This window comes from Littorina saxatilis, linkage group LG16 (assembly GCF_037325665.1).
Source record: "Littorina saxatilis isolate snail1 linkage group LG16, US_GU_Lsax_2.0, whole genome shotgun sequence".
Lineage (NCBI taxonomy): Eukaryota > Metazoa > Mollusca > Gastropoda > Littorinimorpha > Littorinidae > Littorina > Littorina saxatilis.
The window spans coordinates 35,904,536-35,926,394 of record NC_090260.1 but is presented as its reverse complement, the minus strand read 5'-3'; the positions used below and the strand labels follow the sequence as shown (position 1 = coordinate 35,926,394).

The 21,859-nt window shown below is 40.3% G+C and overlaps 1 protein-coding gene and 1 long non-coding RNA gene across 2 annotated transcripts in view; one reads left to right on the top strand and one right to left on the bottom strand.

Moving 5' to 3' along the window:
* The window catches only part of LOC138950952 (dTDP-glucose 4,6-dehydratase-like), a 39,605-nt gene that overhangs the window by 9,004 nt on the left and 8,742 nt on the right, over window positions 1-21,859 (bottom strand). The window contains exons 2-10 of the mRNA XM_070322668.1: window positions 12,895-12,956; window positions 10,386-10,442; window positions 7,712-7,766; window positions 5,194-5,285; window positions 3,540-3,653; window positions 2,506-2,839; window positions 1,671-1,756; window positions 1,004-1,117; window positions 12-113 (exon numbers count right to left, since the gene is read on the bottom strand). Coding sequence (XP_070178769.1) covers window positions 12-113; window positions 1,004-1,117; window positions 1,671-1,756; window positions 2,506-2,839; window positions 3,540-3,653; window positions 5,194-5,285; window positions 7,712-7,766; window positions 10,386-10,442; window positions 12,895-12,956 — 1,016 coding nt within the window. The remainder of the gene's footprint in view (window positions 1-11; window positions 114-1,003; window positions 1,118-1,670; window positions 1,757-2,505; window positions 2,840-3,539; window positions 3,654-5,193; window positions 5,286-7,711; window positions 7,767-10,385; window positions 10,443-12,894; window positions 12,957-21,859) is intronic.
* On the top strand, window positions 17,914-20,354 carry LOC138950949 (uncharacterized). The gene is made up of 3 exons (XR_011450886.1): window positions 17,914-18,583; window positions 19,405-19,471; window positions 20,319-20,354. It is a non-coding gene; the product is annotated as an uncharacterized lncRNA (long non-coding RNA).

Genomic DNA, 21,859 nt, shown 5'->3' with positions numbered 1-21,859 from the left:
CAGACACTGACCTGTCTAAGGTTTGAAAGCTGTAGTTCAGGGTAGTGGTAGTTGAAACCTGTTTGCTCTATCTTGCTCCCGTCCATGTGTAAATGCTTGTTGTACAACAGTTCCTGCAAAAAGATGAACATTTTTGTTTGGAATGGCGGCTTTTATCGTCCTTTCTCACCAGTACTCAATGATTGTATTATTTGTTCCTTTAGCTGTAGACAGAATTAGGCATAATACAAATCTAATGTATACAAATGGAGAGGTACTGTTGCACAGCTCTACCTCTTTATAATGTTATAGCAAAGCTAAATTAAAGGCATACTAACGCACTCCCGTGTTTACAAAGTGTAGTTTGCCCACAATCGATGTCAAACGCACCATAAGACCATATAATGACGATATGTCACCATGCGCGGACCATAATACATGCATTACAGCTTGTTCTAGCCTCTGAAAAAGTGAGGATGTCAACAAAGCCGCGGTGTTAGCTCCCTTGCATCAACGTTACATGTGTTGCCAAATCTATAAATAGGACCATCTAGATCAAAATAAAAATTCAAATATCTCAACATTTAAGGGCTCCTAGACCACAATATTTTGCAGGGAACTTAATTTAGTCTGTCTCCAGCTCTGGGTAAAGCAATTAGCGTGTATATTTATCAGCTTTCTATGCCTTTAAATCTCAATTTCTTAAAACAAAATGTTTCTTGCAATATACTGATATAACATTAAAAAAAAAGCTGATCTTGCATGAAACCACACTCACACACACCGCACCGATGCACAGAGGGAAACAGTGCCTGGTCAGTAAAAGGGGTAAATGTGGCATTGACAAATGCTGCCATCAACCCCCACATGAACACACACCATGTTCAGGAGTAAGCGGGGTTTTCAAAATATTGTCAAACACACGCACGCACACACACACACACATACACAATGAAACAAATCGCACACAAACACACACACACAAAATCACACACACACACACACACACACACACACACACTACCTGGTCGATGAAAGGTGTGAGAGGAGTGTTGACGATGTTGTCGTGCTGGCAGGCGTCGGCCCAGGGAGACATGTGCTTGTCGTTGATGTCTTCCACCACACTCGACATGTTCACCTGCAACAATAATCATAATAATGTTTGTTTTCACAGCAAATGTTCAGTATTGTACTGGTTACAATTCGAAAATACCAAATAAATAACTGTCAACCACTCGATCAGTCCCACTACAGAGTTTTTCACACAATTAAATGTTTTCTAAACCAGAACTAGAAAATTTTCCACTGAACTGTTCAAACTCGATGAGATATCTACCTCATTAATCCACCACGTCACCAATATCTGTAAGGGTGAAAACCATAACACCTACACAGCCAGGGCCAGCAATAGTACAGTGGAAACCCCTAACAACCCTCAATTTAAGACTTCCCTACTGGTTTCTCAGACTCAGTTTATAGTCTCTGTGTAAAGTTACCCCCCTTTTTTGCTTGCACCCTTTTAAGACCCAATTTCTCTTGAGTTTTTTAGGTCTTAAAAAGGAGGGTGCACTGTATCTCAAAAGGTGCAAAACATTCCACGCCAGTGAGGACAGTACATGTGCCACAGTCAAGAAAACTGGTGAGATTGTGCTGTGACACACACGTTACGTGATGCATACAATGTGACTCACTCTTGCCATGGTGGACAGTATTGAGCCCATGAACTCGTAGTGTATCTCAAATATCTGTGACACCAGCTCTGAGATTTTGCCTTGCGCTGGAATAAAAAATGAAATGTAGAGGAAAATTCATTCACTTCATTCCAAACATGATTCGTTCATTACTTTCACACACACAAATATTGAGAAAATAGCATCTTTGGAGTTGTGAAGAATAGATGAATGTGTACTCAAATGACTTCCAAGCACATACAGGTATGGGCATTTGAGGAACTGTACAATTGCTTTTGATTTTATTCCTTTTGTTTCTTGGAAAATCTCAAACAAAGAAATGAAAATTCACACACAAACATACACATGCACAAACTCTCTCTCTCTCTCTCTCTCTCTCTCTCTCTCTCTCTCTCTCTCTCTCTCTCTCTCTCTCTCTCTCTCTCTCTCTCTCTCTCTCTCTCTCTCTCTCTCTCTCTCTCTCTCTCTCGTTTAGATCAAGAAGAGAGCAGAGTAAATACCAGTGTTTTCCTTATCAGCCAGGTATAGACCTGAACGCTCTGCCCCTTGGTGAATAGATGCCACACTGACAGACAGACAGACAGACAGTACATACTGGTGTTACCTGGTCACCATGCCCCTTTGTGAATAGATGCCACACTGACAGACAGACAGACAGACAGACAGACAGACAGACAGACAGACAGACAGACAGACAGACAGACAGACAAACAGTACATACTGGTGTTGCCTGGTCACCATGCCCCTTTGTGAACAAATGCCACACTGACAGACAGACAGACAGACAGACAGACAGACAGACAGACAGACAGACAGACAGACAGACAGTACATACTGGTGTTGCCCTTGTCAGCCAGGTGGTAGACCTGACCACTCTGGCCCTTGGTGAAGAGATGCCAGACGGCAGAAGACAGGTCGTCCACGTGGACGGTGTTCATGTGCAGGTCTCGGGTCCACAGCATCTTCATCTTCTCCTTGGTGTAGCGGTAGATGGCGCCGATCAGCAGCCGTGGGGTCAGCCCCTGGCGGTCACCCACGCCGTACACCACAGCGGGGCGCACGATGGTGTAGGTCAGGTCAGGGATGTTGCCTAGCAAGCGCTCCACCTCCAGCTTGTGGCGCGCCAGGTTGGTCCAGGGCTCCAGCTTGCTGTCCTCCTTGTACGGCTTCTGTGCACCACGTCACACGCTCAGGTTAGTCTTGTGGGCACGCTCCCTCCAGTCAAAACTGTGCGGCTCACCATCTTATGTCTGGTCAGGCTTTTTACAGGGATAAGACCGTCCTTTTACTTGGTCACACACCAAACACCAACAACCTTACTGATTACTGTGGTCAGTTGCAACTTTTTTATAAACTGATTTTGAAAAAAGACACTATATAAACTCATTCATTAATAATTCCAACTGGGCACAGAGAGCACCCAGGCTGTTCACTTTTGGTATGTGACAAAGTGGAGGGATAGTCTTATCACATGTAAAAGCCTGCATGGCCAGATCTGTGATGTTTTCGCGGGAAGGACTGTGCTTTTAATGTTGAAGCGCCAGCGGTATTGTTCGTGGATTATTAACAGCAAACAAAAACCACAAGTTCCATTTGAAAAATACCACACCTATTCCCAAATCATACAATTGCAGTTGTGAAACACGAATTCACAAAACATGTTTGCTTCGAAACTAAGGGAATAATATCATATTCTTCCCTTTGAAACTTTGTGGTCAACAATGGGGGTGGGAAGTAACCAAAGCCACTTCAAAGCCCATTTGGGCGCAGAGACGAAGGGCTTTAATCCCACTTGAGAGGGCATCAATCAATGAACAAGAAGTTTTCAAAACCATAACAGCAGCAATGCAGCCTAAGAGCAGTATTCACCTTTTCTGATGACAGCATCTGTCCGCTGGTGACCTCCACGTACATCTTAGCCTTACAGCGTGCAGCCACTTTGGCACAGTTCTCGCTCAGGTGAACAATACCTTCGTGGTATACCTGCCCACACAAACATCAAGTTAGGACGTGAAGTGACTGACTGTTGCTAATATTCTATATTGCTATTTCATATGTTACATGGATTTCCATTGGTCAATTGGGCAAAACTGAGCTCAGTGCAAAAGTGATATCGACGACATTTCCGTCGATATCAGTTTTGATATCGACGACCTCTTTATTGCTTCCCCACTTCAAACACCTACATTTAAAAACAAACAAATATATATGAAAATGTAATGATCCCAGAATTCAGTTGAGCAAGTGACTAAAGACTTTTTGAAACAAAAGACATTTTGAAATACTGAAAAGTACAAGAAAAGAGTGAACAAAAAGAAATAATAATCAGAGGGAGGGATATGGAACAGCCAAAACTGAGACAAATACTTTTGTAATTTCTTTACAGTAAATACAAAATGTCCAGAGAATTAGCAATATATCTAACATTGACTGACTGTGTGATGATATCTTCTGCTATTGGTCTGTTTCGACAGTGATATCAAAATCTCGACCTCCGGTCTCGATTTTGATATCACTGTCTCAACAGACAATAGCAGAAGATATCATCACACAGTCCGTCAATATTGGGTAATAGATGGGAAGCCCAGAGGGTCATAGACCATAATCACACACAGAGTTCGGACTGATTTTGAGTCATATGTGTCGGTTGACTCAAAACAAGACCTATTTTGGGTTAATATGGCTAAAATGTGTACGGCACCCAACAAATACAATATTTAGATAATTTACGCAACATTTTGCCAAGAGCCAAAGCCCTGTCACACATGCATCAGTTTAGAGTTAGAGGCTTTAAAATACACAACAGTCCCGTGGGCTGGGTTTGTTCTTCCAATCACCTGCTGCAGAAGCTAAATGTCAATCTGTATGTTCACCTGGTTTTCAATATCTTTTCCAATATTTCAATTTGTTAACGGTAAAATACCGTTTATTTCCAGATAACGTGATACTTATCCTCGTCACACTAACCGTATCTCAAGTGTATGGTAAGGTTCAGTTTACTAGCAGGCCATGCGCCATCGGCATCGGCGCACATCTGTTAATGACCCATGAGAATTCCCTTCAGCGAGTCAAAGGGCGCATTTATTATAGGTAACACTACGCCACCCTATACAGTCTCCATTGGAGTACAGCGTTTGGAATGAGGCAACATGATAGAGTGGCAAATTCTAAGCTCACATGGCACCATATTGCACAATTGTGACCCTCCACCACGAAATGAGTCGCCTGTCACCTCGCGCGGTTCTGCGCTTGGCTTAATATAAGTCCGGGGAGTGTCTGGGAACAGTGTGAGGGTCACCTTAGTCACAGGCTTATAACTTAAACAGTTTTTGCTCTTTTCTGAAACGGTTTTCCCCACTGGATAGAGCATAAAAAACTCTTTACGAAAATGTACAAATATGAAAATCATGCAAAGGTGACATGCGACTCATTCCGTGGTGGAGGGTCACAATTTAGCGTCAAAAGACCAAAACATGCTTGTCCAGGAGCTAGGCGGGATGTGAGAAATGTTGTGAAAACTGACCGGTTCACTCTGTCCATACTTGGTCTCTGCAGCAAAGTTGACAACATAGTCAAAGGGAACGTCATCACTGGCAAAGGCATTCTCCACTGAGGCTGAAACATCAATGATGTACAATGTGAGTGAAGGAACACCAGCCCGCACAAGACAAACACACCAAAACTCTGAGAAAGTCAGGTCATAAAAGGGAAACAGTCTTATTTTTAAAGGTGGTCGTCTACATTTTTGCTTTTTTTCAATAATCTTATGGTTAGATTTCAATACAAAATTATGTCAAATGATGAATGAACCATGGGGAAAAAAATTATAGAAAAAAAAATATATGTAAAAAAAGATTTTATTTTTGGATAGTGTGACTCACGCTTCCAATATTTTATTTTCTGTTTGCTGAGAACATGTGCTTTGCCTAAAAATACTGACCAATCAAATTCATGTCACTATGCTTATAGCCACGCCCAAACAAGTGCAGCAACAGTTTGACACTGTAGCGCTGTCCACGCTTTTTTATAAACGCACGAAATGCACGGGATTTGAGAGGAGCTTTGCGCTTGGCATTTTCCAAATAAGGATATCCTACTATGAGTACTTCGCTGGAATACTACAATGAATTTTCAAACGGCTACACTGGTTTCGTCTTTCCTGATCGAAACGGGGTGTATTGTTGATATTTGTAGATAATAGACTCTGCATTTTAATGGTCAAATGGCGATTTCGGTATAAAAATGTAGACAAGGACCTTTAAAGAGAGCTACATCTACACACAGAGCTACATCTACACACAGAGCTACATCTACACACAGAGCTACATCTACACACAGAGCTACATCTACACACAGAGCTACATCTACACACAGTATGAAGAGAAAGTATGGCTGTATGCAAAAGCACATCTTAGAATGAAGGCAAGTCTTCCTAAAAACATAAAGTGTTGGCCTACTCACCTACCCAGTTTATTGGAGCAACATGTTACCTCAACCACAATTTCGTTTGTTTGTTGCCTTATGCAGGGATGTCGTTAGGCATCAGACATCGGACATAGATCGATTGAAAGGCTCAAATTTCCGATTCACATAGGCGCATGGCGGTCAGATGTCCTATCGTTTTTAACTGAGCGCTGTCATTGTCCGATAAGAACTCCATTCCTTCAGACAAGCGTGCATGATATTCGATATTTTCCGTTCAAGCATGATTATACATTTTCAAAAAGCGACCGAGCACTCTCGCGTACAGGTGCACTGAAGTTGTGTAGTGCTGATCTTGTGTTTTCGGGAATTCCGAACCGTTTGCGATATGAGCCGTTTGGATACACCCATCTGCAGCACACTAAAGTTAGGAGTACGGGAGACAACTCCAACTGACTATAAGTCTTGCATCTGCTTTTGGTTTCAGTTTGAGACATTTTGACGAAGCGAATTGAATTATGCCACCGAAATAAAACTAAGGCCTGCCAAAGATCAATAAAAGCTGAAGACCTTTGGCTTTTCAACGGCATCCTGTGCTACGTTTGGGTCAAAAACAGGTGAAAACACGGCGAGCGTCATTCTTGAAAATGACGGTGCCAATGACTGTGTCGCCACGGAAAGAGAAGTTTTGTCTTTTGTACAGGACATGCTGTACAGCAAAGAGACCATACTGCTTTGTTGAATCTGTGTTGAAACAGACTTTTTTTTCAGTATTTCATTTTCTAAGTCAAATCATGCAGTTTGTGAGACAATCAAAAAAAGAGTGCTGAAGGTTTGGGTTGCTTTTTAGATGTTTGTTTCTTTTTGTGTGTGTCCTATTGGGAACTAAAATTATAAAACAATGTATGCAAAAATGTTCCGTGTATATCTATATATACGACTTGTGTCTGTGTGTGTGTGTGTGTGAGTGTGTGTGTGTATTCGCGATGCACGGCCAAAGTTCTCCATGGATCTGCTTCAAATTTGGTGGGCATATTCAGGTAGACCCCGGACACAACCTGGTCGATGAGAATTTTCAACACGTGCTCTCAGTGCGCAGCGCTGAACCGAATTTGGTTTTTCTGTTCATCTTCCCAGATCCATTCCCAGTAACTCTTCCTTATCTTCTCCAGTGTTTTGCGTTTATCTCCCTTCCTTCGTGTGGCGTCAATCCATATTCCCGTTACTATTTTTAGTCCACAACGCTCAATCCATATTCCCGTTACTATTTTTAGAAGGTCACTGTCCACAACTCTTCCTTATCTTCTCCAGTGTTTTGCGCGTTTATCTCCCTTCCTTCGTGCGCCGGCAAAGCCGGCGTACACCCGGGTATTCGGCTCTACTTCTTCCCGGCGAAGCGGGTAATCATCTAGTATACTATATGTGTGTGTTAAAGCCTATGTGTGCACATGATTTTGGAGCCATCCCATCGATAGTGTTTTGCACAAAATTATGATGTCTTATTAGTCCTATTGATATTTCTGAAAGCGGTCAAATGTCCTATTGATTTTGAAAAGCTCAGGACATTTGTCCTATAGGTGTGAATTTGTAACAACATCCCTGCTGATGTGTGGACCTACTTGGGTTGATGAGGTTGGAATGCTTGAACTCCACACATGGGTTGGAAAACGCTGCCTGCAACAGTGTACCAAGGCAAGAGTCAACAGTACACCAAAACAATGTGTTTGCTGTAATCATTACAGTGTTGTTCCCAGGTGAAGAGGACCACTGGTCATTGGACCTGGACTGAAGATTGTACACGTATTGGTCTAAATGTCCTGGCTATAAACAAGCAGTGTTCAGTCAGAAGAGCTCCTATACATGTCAACACGATCAGACAATCAACATACAACTTGGTGTCACAACAACCCTGCTTCAGATCAAAAAAGTATGTGTCAATGACCGAAGACTGGGGCCTTTATTAGGCACCAAAGTAACAAAAACAGTGGAAGAGCGATATCTGCGATGAAAGGACACCCTGTATTGTTCCAAGACACGTAAGACATAGGTCATTTCGACCTGGATTCAAAATATACGCTGTATAACCGTCAAAATGTCCTGGCCGCAAATGACTTGTGCCCGCGTGTCAAAACTACCGGCCTAGGGTAAGAACAACGTGTCAGATCAAAAAATGACCAAAGACAGAGGCCTGGGAACGTTACACTGGACAACCTTGTGTCCCTACATTGCAGCTGGCCTGTCATGACAGGTCTATTTTGGTCAAGATAATAGACAACAGAAGTTCTCCTTTCTTGGGTGATGTCCGGTCTCACCAGAGAGTCCTCTTATCTCAGGTACCATTGTACCGTACGCAATCTTTTCACCACACGAAGTAATATACAACAATTCAAACAATTCAAACCGTATGGAAATATTCAAAACATCATAAAACAGTCCTGAAAGCAGGCTCAGAGTAAACAAACTCACAGATTGGTGTTGATGGATCAATTGGCAATTTCCAAATTGACACACTTGTTTACGAATTTACCTGATCCAGATGAACAGTTTATGATAGAGTTAAATACGATTTTTTTCAAATTTCTTTGGCATGGAAAAAGAGATAAAATTAAAAGAATTACGGTCACCCAACCTTTTGAAGATGGAGGATTAAAGATGGTTGACGTGAAATGTTTTCTGTCATATCTCTGAAAATTGTTTGGTTAAAAAGGGTTGTTGGTCTTACTGGATTCATATCAAGATTATTGTTCAAAGCATGTCCATTTGTCACAACAATTAATATGAGAGGAGGAGAATTTGCAATGTTCTGATGCAGAAAATGGATAACCCATTTTGGACCGATGTATTTAAACACTATAAGAAATTATATGGAAAATGTGACCCTACAACCTTCAACGATTTTGTATCAGAATGTTTACATTATAATGTTAATGGCTCGTCCCAATTTTTGGTTAAAAAGTCGGGGGTGCGGCTTATAAAACGGTGTGTCTTGTAATCCGTCAAATACGGTACATTTTGCGGTAGAGATGAAGAAACCCTTATACATATGTTTTGGGAGTGTGATAAAGTGCAGACTTTTTGGATAGAATTTGTACATTGGTTAAAGACGAACTGCACCCATTGTGACAATATAACACTGTCCAAAGAACTGGTTCTATTTGGAGTGGCGAACAATGTAGTCACCGACAAAGTTTTTGATGTGTTAGTAATTTGTGCCAAACATCACATATATTTCCAAAATGAACAAAAAGATAAGAATAAGAATAAGAATACTTTATTATCTCATAGAGAAATTCAGACATTTTCAGACATTTAATAGAAATTTTAAGCAAAGATTTATTTGGTAAAAGTACAACGCAGCTATGAATAATACACTACATCAATTTTTCAAGGATTGGTGCTTGTATATGCATGTTTTGATGTAACCTTTAGGTTCTTTTTCATTTACATATTTTTGATACTGCGACTACCAAGCCCCACCCCCTGTGTGTTGTAATTGTCCCCTTGTCTATGTGATGTAATGTAATGTAAAGCCTATACATGTTAAAAAAAAATTCACCGTTAAAAAAAAATCAAATTTAAAAAAAAAAAATCAATTGAATCACTTCAATTTTTGATTTCTTCTTCTTCTGCGTTCATGGAATGAAACTCCCATGTACACTAGTGTTTTTTGTTCAAGTGGGTTTTTACGTCTACGACAGTTTTTAACCAGTCATGTAGGCAGTCATACGTCAATTTTGGGAGATGTGTACTTGGTATTTTTGTGTTTCTATAACCCATCTAATTCTGACATGGCTTACAGGATCTTTTCCGTGCGCATTTGGTCTTGTGCTTGCATGTACACACAAAGGGAAATAAGGCATTAGCAGGTCTGCACACAAGTTGACCTGGGAGATGAGAAAAAGCTCAACCTTTAACCCACCAAGCGCGACCGGGACTTGAACAAACAACCTTCCGCATGGGAGACCAGCGTCTTATCCTCTAGGCCATTCATTATGCCCATCCATTTTTCACTACAAGATTCGGTTTGCTTCCTCCCAGTGGAAAGCTAGCAGCAACAGAGCCGCCCTAACCATGTGTGCGTGTTTAGGTGTAATCAGCCACCTGCACTTCTGGCAGAATGACCGAGGTCTTTTATGTGACATGGTGGTGACACAGGAGTGGGACATGGATACTGTTTTTGAGTCTCTGACCTGTGTCTGTCTCGGCCTGGCCCGCGGATCAAAGGTCCAGTGTTCCACCAACTAAGCTACCGGGCCTCCCAATGACAGACAAATGTCACTTGAATAGACTCACCAAATGTCTCTTGTTCATCCAGGCCATCTGAGGTGGAACTTTGTCTGCCACCCGTATCTGAAACATGAATTCAAGTGCACTGCAAGTTTCTGACAGAACCACTGCTAGACAGTCTTTGTAAAACTTCCAAACGTACGTACCTTCAAGCTGAGAAAAAAAGTGAACAAAAACTGTGAAAAGCTGGTAAAATTCTCTGCAAAGTGGATTATAATCATAAATGAGTTTTCAACTGAGCACAAGAACAACTGAAGATTGTTGTGTTTCCCCACCAATTCAACAACAAGAAGGGCAAAGCCCATACGACTCACATGCTTGACCTTGACCTTTACATAGCAATGACATCATACACTAAGAACTGCTTTACACATTTTTCCTACCAAAATACATGTTCATCCATGTCATGCAACACAAAGCTGTTAATTCAAGACATAGGAAGTACAATGGTGCTTATTGGCTCTTTCTACCATGAGATATGGTCACTTTTAGTGGTTCACTACCTTATTTTGGTCACATTTCATAAGGGTCAAAGTGACCTTGACCTTGATCATATGTGACCAAATGTGTCTCATGATGAAAGCATAACATGTGCCCCACATAATTTTTAAGTTTGAAACAGTTATCTTCCATAGTTCAGGGTCAAGGTCACTTCAAAATATGTATACAATCCAACTTTGAAGAGCTCCTGTGACCTTGACCTTGAAGCAAGGTAAACCAAACTGGTATCAAAAGATGGGGCTTACTTTGCCCTATATATCATATAAAGGTGAGGTATTCAATCTCAAAAACTTCAGAGAAAATGTGAAAAATGTGAAAAATAGCTGTTTTTTAGACAACATTTATGGCCCCTGCGACCTTGACCTTGAAGCAAGGTCAAGATGCTATGTATGTTTTTTGGGGCCTTGTCATCATACACCATCTTGCCAAATTTGGTACTGATAGACTGAATAGTGTCCAAGAAATATCCAACGTTAAAGTTTTCCGGACGGACGGACGTCCGGACGGACGACTCGGGTGAGTACATAGACTCACTTTTGCTTCGCATGTGAGTCAAAAACAGAGTATACACAGTAAAAGATTGTTTCTGTGAAGTGGGAGGTTGCGTGCACACGTGCAAGCGTGTGTGAGTGTGTGTGTGTGTGAAAGTGTTTCTGTCTGTCTGTGTGTGTGTGTGACATACAAGCCAGTGTTTGTGGGCAGTGGGGTGTTTGCCAAATGGAGACCCTTTCCATAACAATCACCTGTCTATAAAGACCAGTGTTGCTCCTTCCCTTGGCTGGTCGTTATAGACAGCTTCCACTGTACAATCATTTCTAATTATATTTAGTCAAGTTTTGACTAAATATTTTAACATCGAGGGGGAATCGAAACGAGGGTCGTGGTGTATGTGCGTGTGTGTGTGCGTGTCTGTGTGTGTGTGTGTGTGTGTGTAGAGCGATTCAGACTAAACTACTGGACCGATCTTTATGAAATTTGACATGAGAGTTCCTGGGTATGAAATCCCCGAATGTTTTTTTCATTTTTTTGATAAATGTCTTTGATGACGTCATATCCGGCTTTTCGTGAAAGTTGAGGCGGCACTGTCACGCCCTCATTTTTCAACCAAATTGGTTGAAATTTTGGTCAAGTACTCTTTGACGAAGCCCGGGGTTCGGTATTGCATTTCAGCTTGGTGGCTTAAAAATTAATTAATGACTTTGGTCATTAAAAATCGGAAAATTGTAAAAAAAAAAATAAAAATTTATAAAACGATCCAAATTTACGTTTATCTTATTCTCCATCATTTGCTGATTCCAAAAACATATAAATATGTTATATTCGGATTAAAAACAAGCTCTGAAAATTAAATATATAAAAATTATTATCAAAATTAAATTGTCGAAATCAATTTAAAAACACTTTCATCTTATTCCTTGTCGGTTCCTGATTCCAAAAATATATAGATATGATATGTTTGGATTAAAAACACGCTCAGAAAGTTAAAACGAAGAGAGGTACAGAAAAGCGTGCTATCCTTCTCAGCGCAACGAATACCCCGCTCTTCTTGTCAATTCCACGTGCACTGCCTTTGCCACGGGCGGCGGAGTGACGATGCTACGAGTATACGGTCTTGCTGCGTTGCGTTGCGTTCAGTTTCATTCTGTGAGTTCGACAGCTACTTGACTAAATATTGTATTTTCGCCTTACGCGACTTGTTTTTTTTTCTGCAGGCCGTGCCAAGGATATATTTAGAACCAATATTCATTGATGAAATCCATTTGTATGGTTAAAATGTCTCAGTTAAATACAGAAATATCACGTGCGTAACATGGTTTCCACTGGTACACAGCTGTGGAGAATAACCCTAGGTATTATCCCTTTAAGTTTAAGTACAGTATAGCATGCTGGGTTGACTTGGGCTGATTTAAGATGTCAGCAACATTTTTATGAGAATGGCATTGGCAGTCAGGACAGTGAATTAACAAAATATGTCCATGGATGGCTATGTGTACGAAAAAAATTGTGTACAAACCTTTGATGCAAGCTCATTTGTGACCAAGTAATGAACAAAGTTTCTTCCAATGAATCCAGTACCTGAACAGAAAGCATGCTTATTTTCATACTGCCATCACAAACAGGTATCCAAAATACAAGAGAGAGAGAGAGAGAGAGAGAGAGAGAGAGAGAACAAGAACAAGAACAAGAACAAATCTTTAATTGTCTAAGGCCACAGCCCCTTACAATAGTGGTTAAAATAACAGCAATAGTATCTGCACAGTTATAAATTATAGTCACGCATAAAATTCAACAAATACATTAAAACCCTGATGACATATCACTGAACCTCATTTATAAGGGTTCGTCTCTTCTGCAGCATGAAGAACACAAATCTGCTGAAGCTGTTCATCACATTTTCCTCATTATTGCCACAGAAATACACAAGTTGTTGTTGCAGCGTCTTAGAGTTCGAGATTTTCAAATACTTTGCTCGAAGGTCTTGATAAAAAGGACATAAAAATACAACATGGTGTTCATCTTCTTTATCAGCTGTACAGAGAGGACAGTTTCTTGTCGTTTGGTTTGGTGCGTACCGAAACTTGTGAGCGTTGATTTCGGATACTCCTGCGCGGAAACGAGTAAGAGCAACTCTGTACTTAATATCTTCGATTAATTCAATGTATTTCTCTTTTTCCAAGCATGTTTTGTAACAATTATAAATGTCAAAACGTTCACTGCATTCTAAAAAGGAGAACCATTCTTGACAAAAACAATCTTGTAAACGTCTTTTAAACTCTTGTAAGAAACACTTCTCATTCCCAACCGTTCCGTACATCCACACAGCAGCAAAACCATTACAACATAAAAGACTCTGCACATGTGAGACCCAATTTGTGTGGCCCTTCGATGCCAAATTACATAAAGCTTTATATGCAATCTTGGAATATCTTGAATCGGGTTGCTTCAGCAGTGTAAACCAGTATTTCACACATCTGACTGCAGAGTTAATATACAGCGGATGTCTTCCCAATTCACCATACACAATGTTGTTTGGAGTTCGAATTGTCACTTTCAGAAACTTTTTACACGCAAACAGGTGGACCCTTTCCACAGAGTCATACTTTCCATATCCCCATAGCTCTGAACCATACAAGAGCATAGGAGCGATCCGTGCGTCAAACAGTTTGAAAAACACCTTTGCCGAATGGCAGCCAAGTCTGTTCAGTAATCTAACGATTTCGATCACTCCCTTTTTCGCCATGGTTGTCTTTGTTTCTACTGCAATGTTCCAGCTCAGTTGGGTGGAAAGGGTTACACCGAGATATCTAAACGAGTTCACAATCTCAAGACGATCCATTCCGTAGAACCACTTCTCTTTCTGTGCAATGTGCCCGCCCTTTCTAAAAACCATGACCTTAGTCTTTGTCAAGTTCACGTTCAGACACAGTTTTTCTGCAGAGCAGCGCAGGACATTAAGCTGGTTTTGTAGGCCTACTACAGTGCTGGATAACAGCGCAATGTCGTCAGCAAAAAGCATTACAAACAGTTCTAACTCAGACGGAGATAAACGTATCCCATGTCTGCCTCGTTGTATGACATCCTGTGCCAGTTCGTTGATCAGAAACGAGAAAATTGTCGGTGAGGCTACACAACCTTGCTTAAGGCCTTGCATACATTCAAAGAAATCAGTGTATTCGTTTCCGCACCGCACGCATGCTTTCACATTTTCATACATGCTCTTTAACACCTTAAATATTTTGCCTTGTATGCCTAATCGAAAAAGCACTGACCAGAGCACGGGGCGCTTAATGCTATCGTAAGCCTTACAAAAATCTATGTAGGCTACATACAGTTTGGCCTTTTGTGAAAATTGTTTCTGGACGCAAGCGTAAAGGGTAAACACATGATCAATAGTTGAGTAATTCCTCCGGAAGCCAGCCTGGCTTTCATCTAAAATGTTATTATTTTCTGACCACACAGACAGGCGGTCGTTCAGAACAGACATAAACATTTTGCTCATCGTACTGGTGAGGGAAATTCCTCTGTAATTATCAGGGTTATCACAGTCTCCTTTTTTATGTAACGGCACAATAATGGCCTTGGACCACTCTCTTGGGTACACCCCCTTCTCGAGAATGTTGTTGAACAATTTAACTAAAAAGGGTAAAATAAGACTTTCAGACACTTTCAACATTTCATTCAACACACCATCAAACCCTGCCGCTTTACCATTTTTCAAATTTCTGATTGCTTTACTAATTTCAATTTCAGTTATTTCACTGTCAAGAATTTCGTCACTGATACCTGTATCAGGCAACTGATCGTCTTCGGGTTCATCTTCAACTGTATCGGTGTTTAAAACATTCTTAAAATGTTCGTACCATGCCTCTTTTGGTACGGAGTTGGAGTGCACCTCTTTTCTATTACATTTCCTTATTTCCTTCCAAAATTCAGTTGGTTTATCAGCAGAGAGCACTAAGTTATGAACTTGTTTTAACCTGTACTCTGTTCGCTTTGTTCGAAGAAGGTCTTTATACTCCTTCCTGACTTCAGCGTACTTTTGCTTTGCTATCTCTTTTTCTTCTTTATCTTCTGTTTTAATTCTTTGGTAACTTCTCAGCAACCGTCTCGCAGATCGCTTCTTTTCCAAACATTCAACATCAAACCATGAGGACGCACTTCTACCTTCATCGTCACCTCCGACTTTTTTGTTCATGCACTTTGCCGACTGTAACATTGCTTTGTTAAAAATCTCCAGCCCCTCGTCCATGTCTGCGTTGATGATGTCGCACGCTTCCTTTAACTTAGCTTTAAAATCGTCTGATTTAACACTTTCAATAAAATCATTCTTTTTTGCATCGTTCCACGCAACTTTTGAGACACGTGCTTGTTTAGGGGGCTGGCGCTGATTCCCTTTCAACCCAAGCGCAAAGGTCACAGGCATATGCATTGATTCAATTCTGTCGCCAATGGTTAAATCGTGAATGTTATTAGCTAGGTCAACAGAGGCTAAACAATAATCCACCACACTGTTACCACTATGGGAGATATAAGTAAACTTGCACGAGTTGTCCGCATTGCAAACACCATTCAAGATTTTGAGATCAAAGCATACACATAGATCGATAAGCTTTGTACCAAACCCATTTAGTGTATAGTCTTCAGTCATTCTACCATGTGAAATCGTGTCATGGTCATGACCTTGCGAGTCTTGATCAAGGAGGTCAAAAATGTTCTGCGTATCTACCTGGTAGTCTAATGTTCTAGAATTAAAATCACCGCACAAGAGCGTGTGGCAATCACTTGTCATTTCTAAAACATCACTTAAACATAGCTCCACTTCATTTAGATGGCACGAGGAGTCTGTCTTTTGGTAATAAGGGCTCCCACATGGTGGCACATACACTGGCACGAACACAATATCTCGATCACCACCACACACATGTTTTGACAGTTTCAAGACTAGCATATGATCAGGGCCCGTATGCATGAGGAGGAAGTCAGCAACACTGGAAGTAGAGGCCTCTTTCGGAAGTGGGAACTCCCGAAGTTTAACTTTCCAACTGTTCACTATGCATGAACGCCGGAGTGGTGACTTCGAGAGTATTCGGTCAAGGTCGCGAAAATTGGGGGAATCCTAACTAGTACGCATGTGTTTGTTAACGGTAAGCTTGCCACCAGAAAAAACAAATCTCATCGCGAGTTCAAAAAGGCGAACGTTGAGCGCGCTGTAGTACTAACAGCGTTATTGCTGTTGTTTTTTTGAATGGTAAAACGAAAGGGTCGGTTCAAACCTGTGATGATTGTCTTGGAATCGAATGATTGTCTATGACAAATGACTTTGTTGGCTTGAATGTTAGAAGAAGAGTAAATGATTATGTTGAACTTTTTTTTTTGGGGGGGGGGGGGGGGGATCTCAGCTGCTTGCATGCTTCAACCCTTTATTTATTTGATTTTTTTTGCGGGGAGTATCCCTCTTCATTGACCTTTTTTTCTTTTCTTTTTTTCTGCTTTTTATATTAATTTTTCTACTTTAGAGGTCCTTGTCTACATTTTTATACCAAAATCGCCATTTGACCATTAAAATGCAGAGTCTATTATCTACAAATATCAACAATACACCCCCTTTCAATCAGGAAAGACGAAGCCAGTGTTGCCGTTTGAAAGTTCATTGTAGTATTCCAGCGTAGTACTCATAGTAGGATATCCTTATTTGGAAAATGCCAAGCGCAAAACTCCTCTCAAATCCCGTGCATTTCGTGCGTTTAAAAAAAAGCGTGGACAGCGCTCCAGTGTTGCTGTACTTGTTTGGGCGTGGCTATAAGCATAGTGACATGAATTTGATTGGTCAGTATTTTTTCCCCCACAGAAATCAGCACAAATTAGGTATACCAAACATGAGCTGAAAATGTACTGAATTTGTACCTCCTGCCCAAAAATGTACTTCAAATGTACTTCAAATGTGCTGCAAAGAAAATTCAGTACATTTTAGGTACACTGAAAATGTACTGCAGTTTTGAACCAAGTTAGGTGGTATACTGAAAACATACCTCTATTGTACTGAAAACATACCTCGTTTAGACTTAACCACTTTTTGATGTACTGAAAATGTGCTTTTGTTGGACTTTGAAAATATTTTGTATGCTGAAAAAGTACTTCAATATGACTTAGAAAACATTTTGTGTACTGAAAATGTGCTTCTTTTGGACTTAGAAAATATTATGTATACTGAAAACATACCAAAATAACTTAGCCATTTTTTGCCTGTACTGCAAATGTACTGCTTCGACTTTGTTACTTTTCATACTGCGAGTGCCAGTTGGACTTAGAAACATTTTGTGTACTGAAAATGTACGACAAACACTACGCCATTCAATCTTTCATCGAGCCATTTTCTCTAGCTGTCATCGATAGTGTAAATCAAATGCATATATATATATATATATATATATATTTGACCATATGTTTCAGTTAACTTGAAGCAAGACATTACAATTTGCATCTACATTCTTAATGATATAGACGTTTGCCTTCTTCTTCCCCAAACATCCAGGTACCATTCAAACTGGAATAAATACACCAACCAAAACACACATGTATACAATATTCTGCATTATTTATTTTAACAAGACGGCACAGTAAATTAACTTATTCAAAATGTTCAATTTTTTTTATATTTTTTTTTTATACCTAAAACACAGTTTAAACTTCAAAATAAGCAGAACATAAATATGTTGCTGCATCCACTGGACAAAAGAATGTGATTAAAAAAAACTTTAAAAAAACAACAACACCTTAGTGATTTGAAAACATTTCTGGTCCAAAACCTACTTTTCACTCTTGTCTGCATGGTGGCTAGTTCTAAAAATATCGCCCAATCAAATGAAAGGAGACAAAAGTACACCGCCATTTTTGAAGCTGCCATGAGGCATGACTGAAACAGTGCGTGTCTAGAGTGGATATTTTCCCAGGAATGCATCATGAACGAAGCTTTTGAACTGGATATCTAAGTGTGGGATCAAAGTCTACAATATTGTTGCAATGTTGAGATGCACAACTACTTCCATGCGAAAAGCCAGCCGGTCCTTTGACAACGTGGAGTTCTAACCATGGCTGACAGTGACACCTCTGGCTCAGAAACGAAACATGAAACATCCACTTTGCCTCCACCCGAATCGCAATGAGTGACTCACTCTCTTCACAAACCCTCTTCACTCTCGTTGGTAAGTAATTGTGTTGATTGTTTTGATACAGTGGTATTTTAACTTTTAGTGTAGCTATTGTGCTGACCCAGTGAGTCGAGTGACATAATGGGACTGGTAGTGGTAGTATGGCACGAAGACAAAGAAATTACACATTCATTACTCTTTTCAAACTTTCACTTACTGAAGTTACTGTTACCAGTGCCACTAGAAATAGAACAGAACTTAGCTTTGAGTTTGAATTTGAGCACTTTAGTAATGAGTCATTGGCCATGCAGGACATTCTTTATACTTTATAGAGCCTCACTTGCACCCACAAAGAGTGCTTGCATTCGTCATTTGTAATATTGCCAACCAATTATTTCCTTCCATACATTTAGTATTTGAAAATTAGCAAGTTTAACTAATTGTTTCTCTTCAAAGTTAAACTAAAATAATCAAATGTTGAATTGTATATTAAGTTATTTACTATTAGTATTACTTTATTAGACAAAAGTAATAATAACTACTATTACTGAGTACTATGCTGGTTTTTTTTCAAGTATCCCCTGGATACATGTGCGCAGTGAAGAGTAGCAAATAAGCAAATCTATATTTGTTTTATTTATATTAGCTATGCAGTTGGCGTCGCTAGAGTCAGCGTCGCCAGTCACCACGACAAATGTTCCTCAATTTGCAGCGAGTGTTGCCAGTTAGTTTATTGCTTCATTCTTTGCTTGAAGCCTGATCATTTCTGTGCATGTGACATTTAGAGCAGATCCTAATAGCAGCTAGTGTCTTTTTTTCAAAAGCCTTGAAAGTTGAATGTTCTCACGTGTTGCTATGGGATTTTTTTGTTTTAGCCTTCATATGACCTCGATGGTGCACCAACACCGCGTGCAACAGTAGCGGCTAAGGCGCCGAGATCAGGTAACTAATTATTCCCTATCAAAAAACAAGAAAGGTAAGTTTGTTGGAACGTTTGTTATTGACAAAACAATACATTCACAAATATATATTAAATTACAACAAACTACCGTTCTTGGATTTTGATTCTGAATTTTGGAACGTTGGCAGTCTTTTTGTTTATGGATTTATTTAATTATTCCCCAACAAAATTATGATGTGTCTGCTCACTTTTTAAGTGCCGACAGTTTTGATTAATGCTTTAGTAACATTTTTGAGTCACTTGAGAAAAAGTGACTCTATGTAATCGGTCAGTGTTAGTCTGTCCGGCCGGCCGGCCGGCCGTCCGGCCGGCCGTAGACACCACCTTAACGTTGGACTTTTCTCGGAAACTATCAAAGCGATCGGGCTCATATTTTGTTTAGTCGTGACCTCCAATGACCTCTACACTTTAACGATGGTTTCGTTGACCTTTGACCTTTTTCAAGGTCACAGGTCAGCGTCAAAGGAAAAATTAGACATTTTATATCTTTGACAAAGTTCATCGGATGTGATTGAAACTTTGTAGGATTATTCTTTACATCAAAGTATTTACATCTGTAGCCTTTTACGAACGTTATCAGAAAAACAAGGGAGATAACTAGCCTTTTCTGTTCGGCAACACACAACTTAACGTTGGGCTTTTCTCGGAAACTATAAAAGTGACCGGGCTCAAATTTTATGTGAACGTGACTCATTGTGTTGTGAATAGCAATTTCTTCCTGTCCATCTGATGCCTCATATAATATTCAGAACTGCGAAAGTGACTCGATCGAGCGTTTGCTCTTCTTGTTTATTTATACATGTGCATAATTGGTATTCTTTTTTTCAGTTCTAACCACAGAACCTGGCCTGCACTGAAGCCTGCAATGCAGCTGCACTGAGGGAGCAGGTCAAGGACCTGCAGGCCAAGGTCACTACTGACTAGCCTGGAGGCAAGACAGCGCGAGCTGGAGGGGGAGCTGATGGCCAGCTATGCTACACAAGGTATGTTAGGTATGATAGCTGCATACCTGCCAACTGCTACAATGTTTGGCGTAGCATGCTCCGATTTTGCAGTCATTGCTACGCCAAGCCAAAAGCTGCTATGCTCAACAACAAAATGACAAGCATCCAAAATGTTCACTTATCCCTCGACAATCAATAATGAACATAGCGTAACTAGCCAAGTACTGATGCCTGGGTACCACTCCGTTATGACTCGGATGTTGTCCACGTGACTTGCTTAGCCATTTGTGAATTTTGTTGCAAGCATTCGCATACTGCGACTTCTGTCTTGTGTGTGGCGCACGTTAAATGTCAAAGCAGCACCGCCCTGATATGGCCCTTCGTGATCGGCTGGGCGTTAAACAAACAAACAAAAAATTCAGATCTATCACTGTAAAAGAAGGTTCTAAAAATTAATCACTATCACTTCTGGTACTTACAATCTTATAAAAAAAATCTTGATCTCTTTTAAAAAGTTAAAAATCTTGTCCGGGGGAACATCCCGGATCTGAAGCAGACAGAGATGCATTCATATTAATTAATTGCACAAGTGGTATTCTGCTGGTAAAGTTAAAGAAAAGACTTCAAGTACAGAGGTTTGGATGGATATTAATATTTTTCTTGCAGGCTTTAATTTGAATTATAATTTTGTCTGAACCTGCTGAATATATCATTTCAGCTTACACCGTGGCAAGCAATGAGGGCAGCTCGTCGGCGAGGATTAGGACGGTGCTGCGGAGCAAGCTGTCAGCAGCCATTTGTAAAGCTAAGAATTCGAAGTAACTTTTACGTCCTGATATAATATATTATTGTGCCATGTGCCAGGACCTATGGTTGTTTGGATGTATGGACAGACTTTATTTTCTTTTAGATCTGTTTTCTTTTTTTCTCTGTGGTATATTTTTATCTAGTCACGTTCTGTTGTATGTACATCAAATTGTTTCTCTCCTATTATTGGTATGAGAGTTCTAGTCATATTTTGTCTGTGGTGTCTTTATGTGATCTCCACCCATGTTCTATGGTATGGAAACTTTGATGAGGGTTATTTTTTTGTGTACTGACATATATTTTTTTCCTTTCTATCTCCCCCCCCCCACCCCCCTTCCCCCACCCCCTTCCCCCCTCTCCCTCCCTCCCCCCACCCCCTCTCCCTCCCCCCCCACCCCCTTTTTTCTGTGGCTATTTTTATAAACCTCTGGGGAAGTATATTATTGGTATACTTTTAGTACATTTTTGGTATACCTCTGCAGCAGTACATAATCAGTATACTAATGGTACATTCTTTTTTTCTGTGGCAATTTTTCTTAAACCTCTGGGGAAGTATATTATTGGTATACTTTTAGTACATTTTTGGTATACCTCTGCAGCAGTACATAATCAGTATAC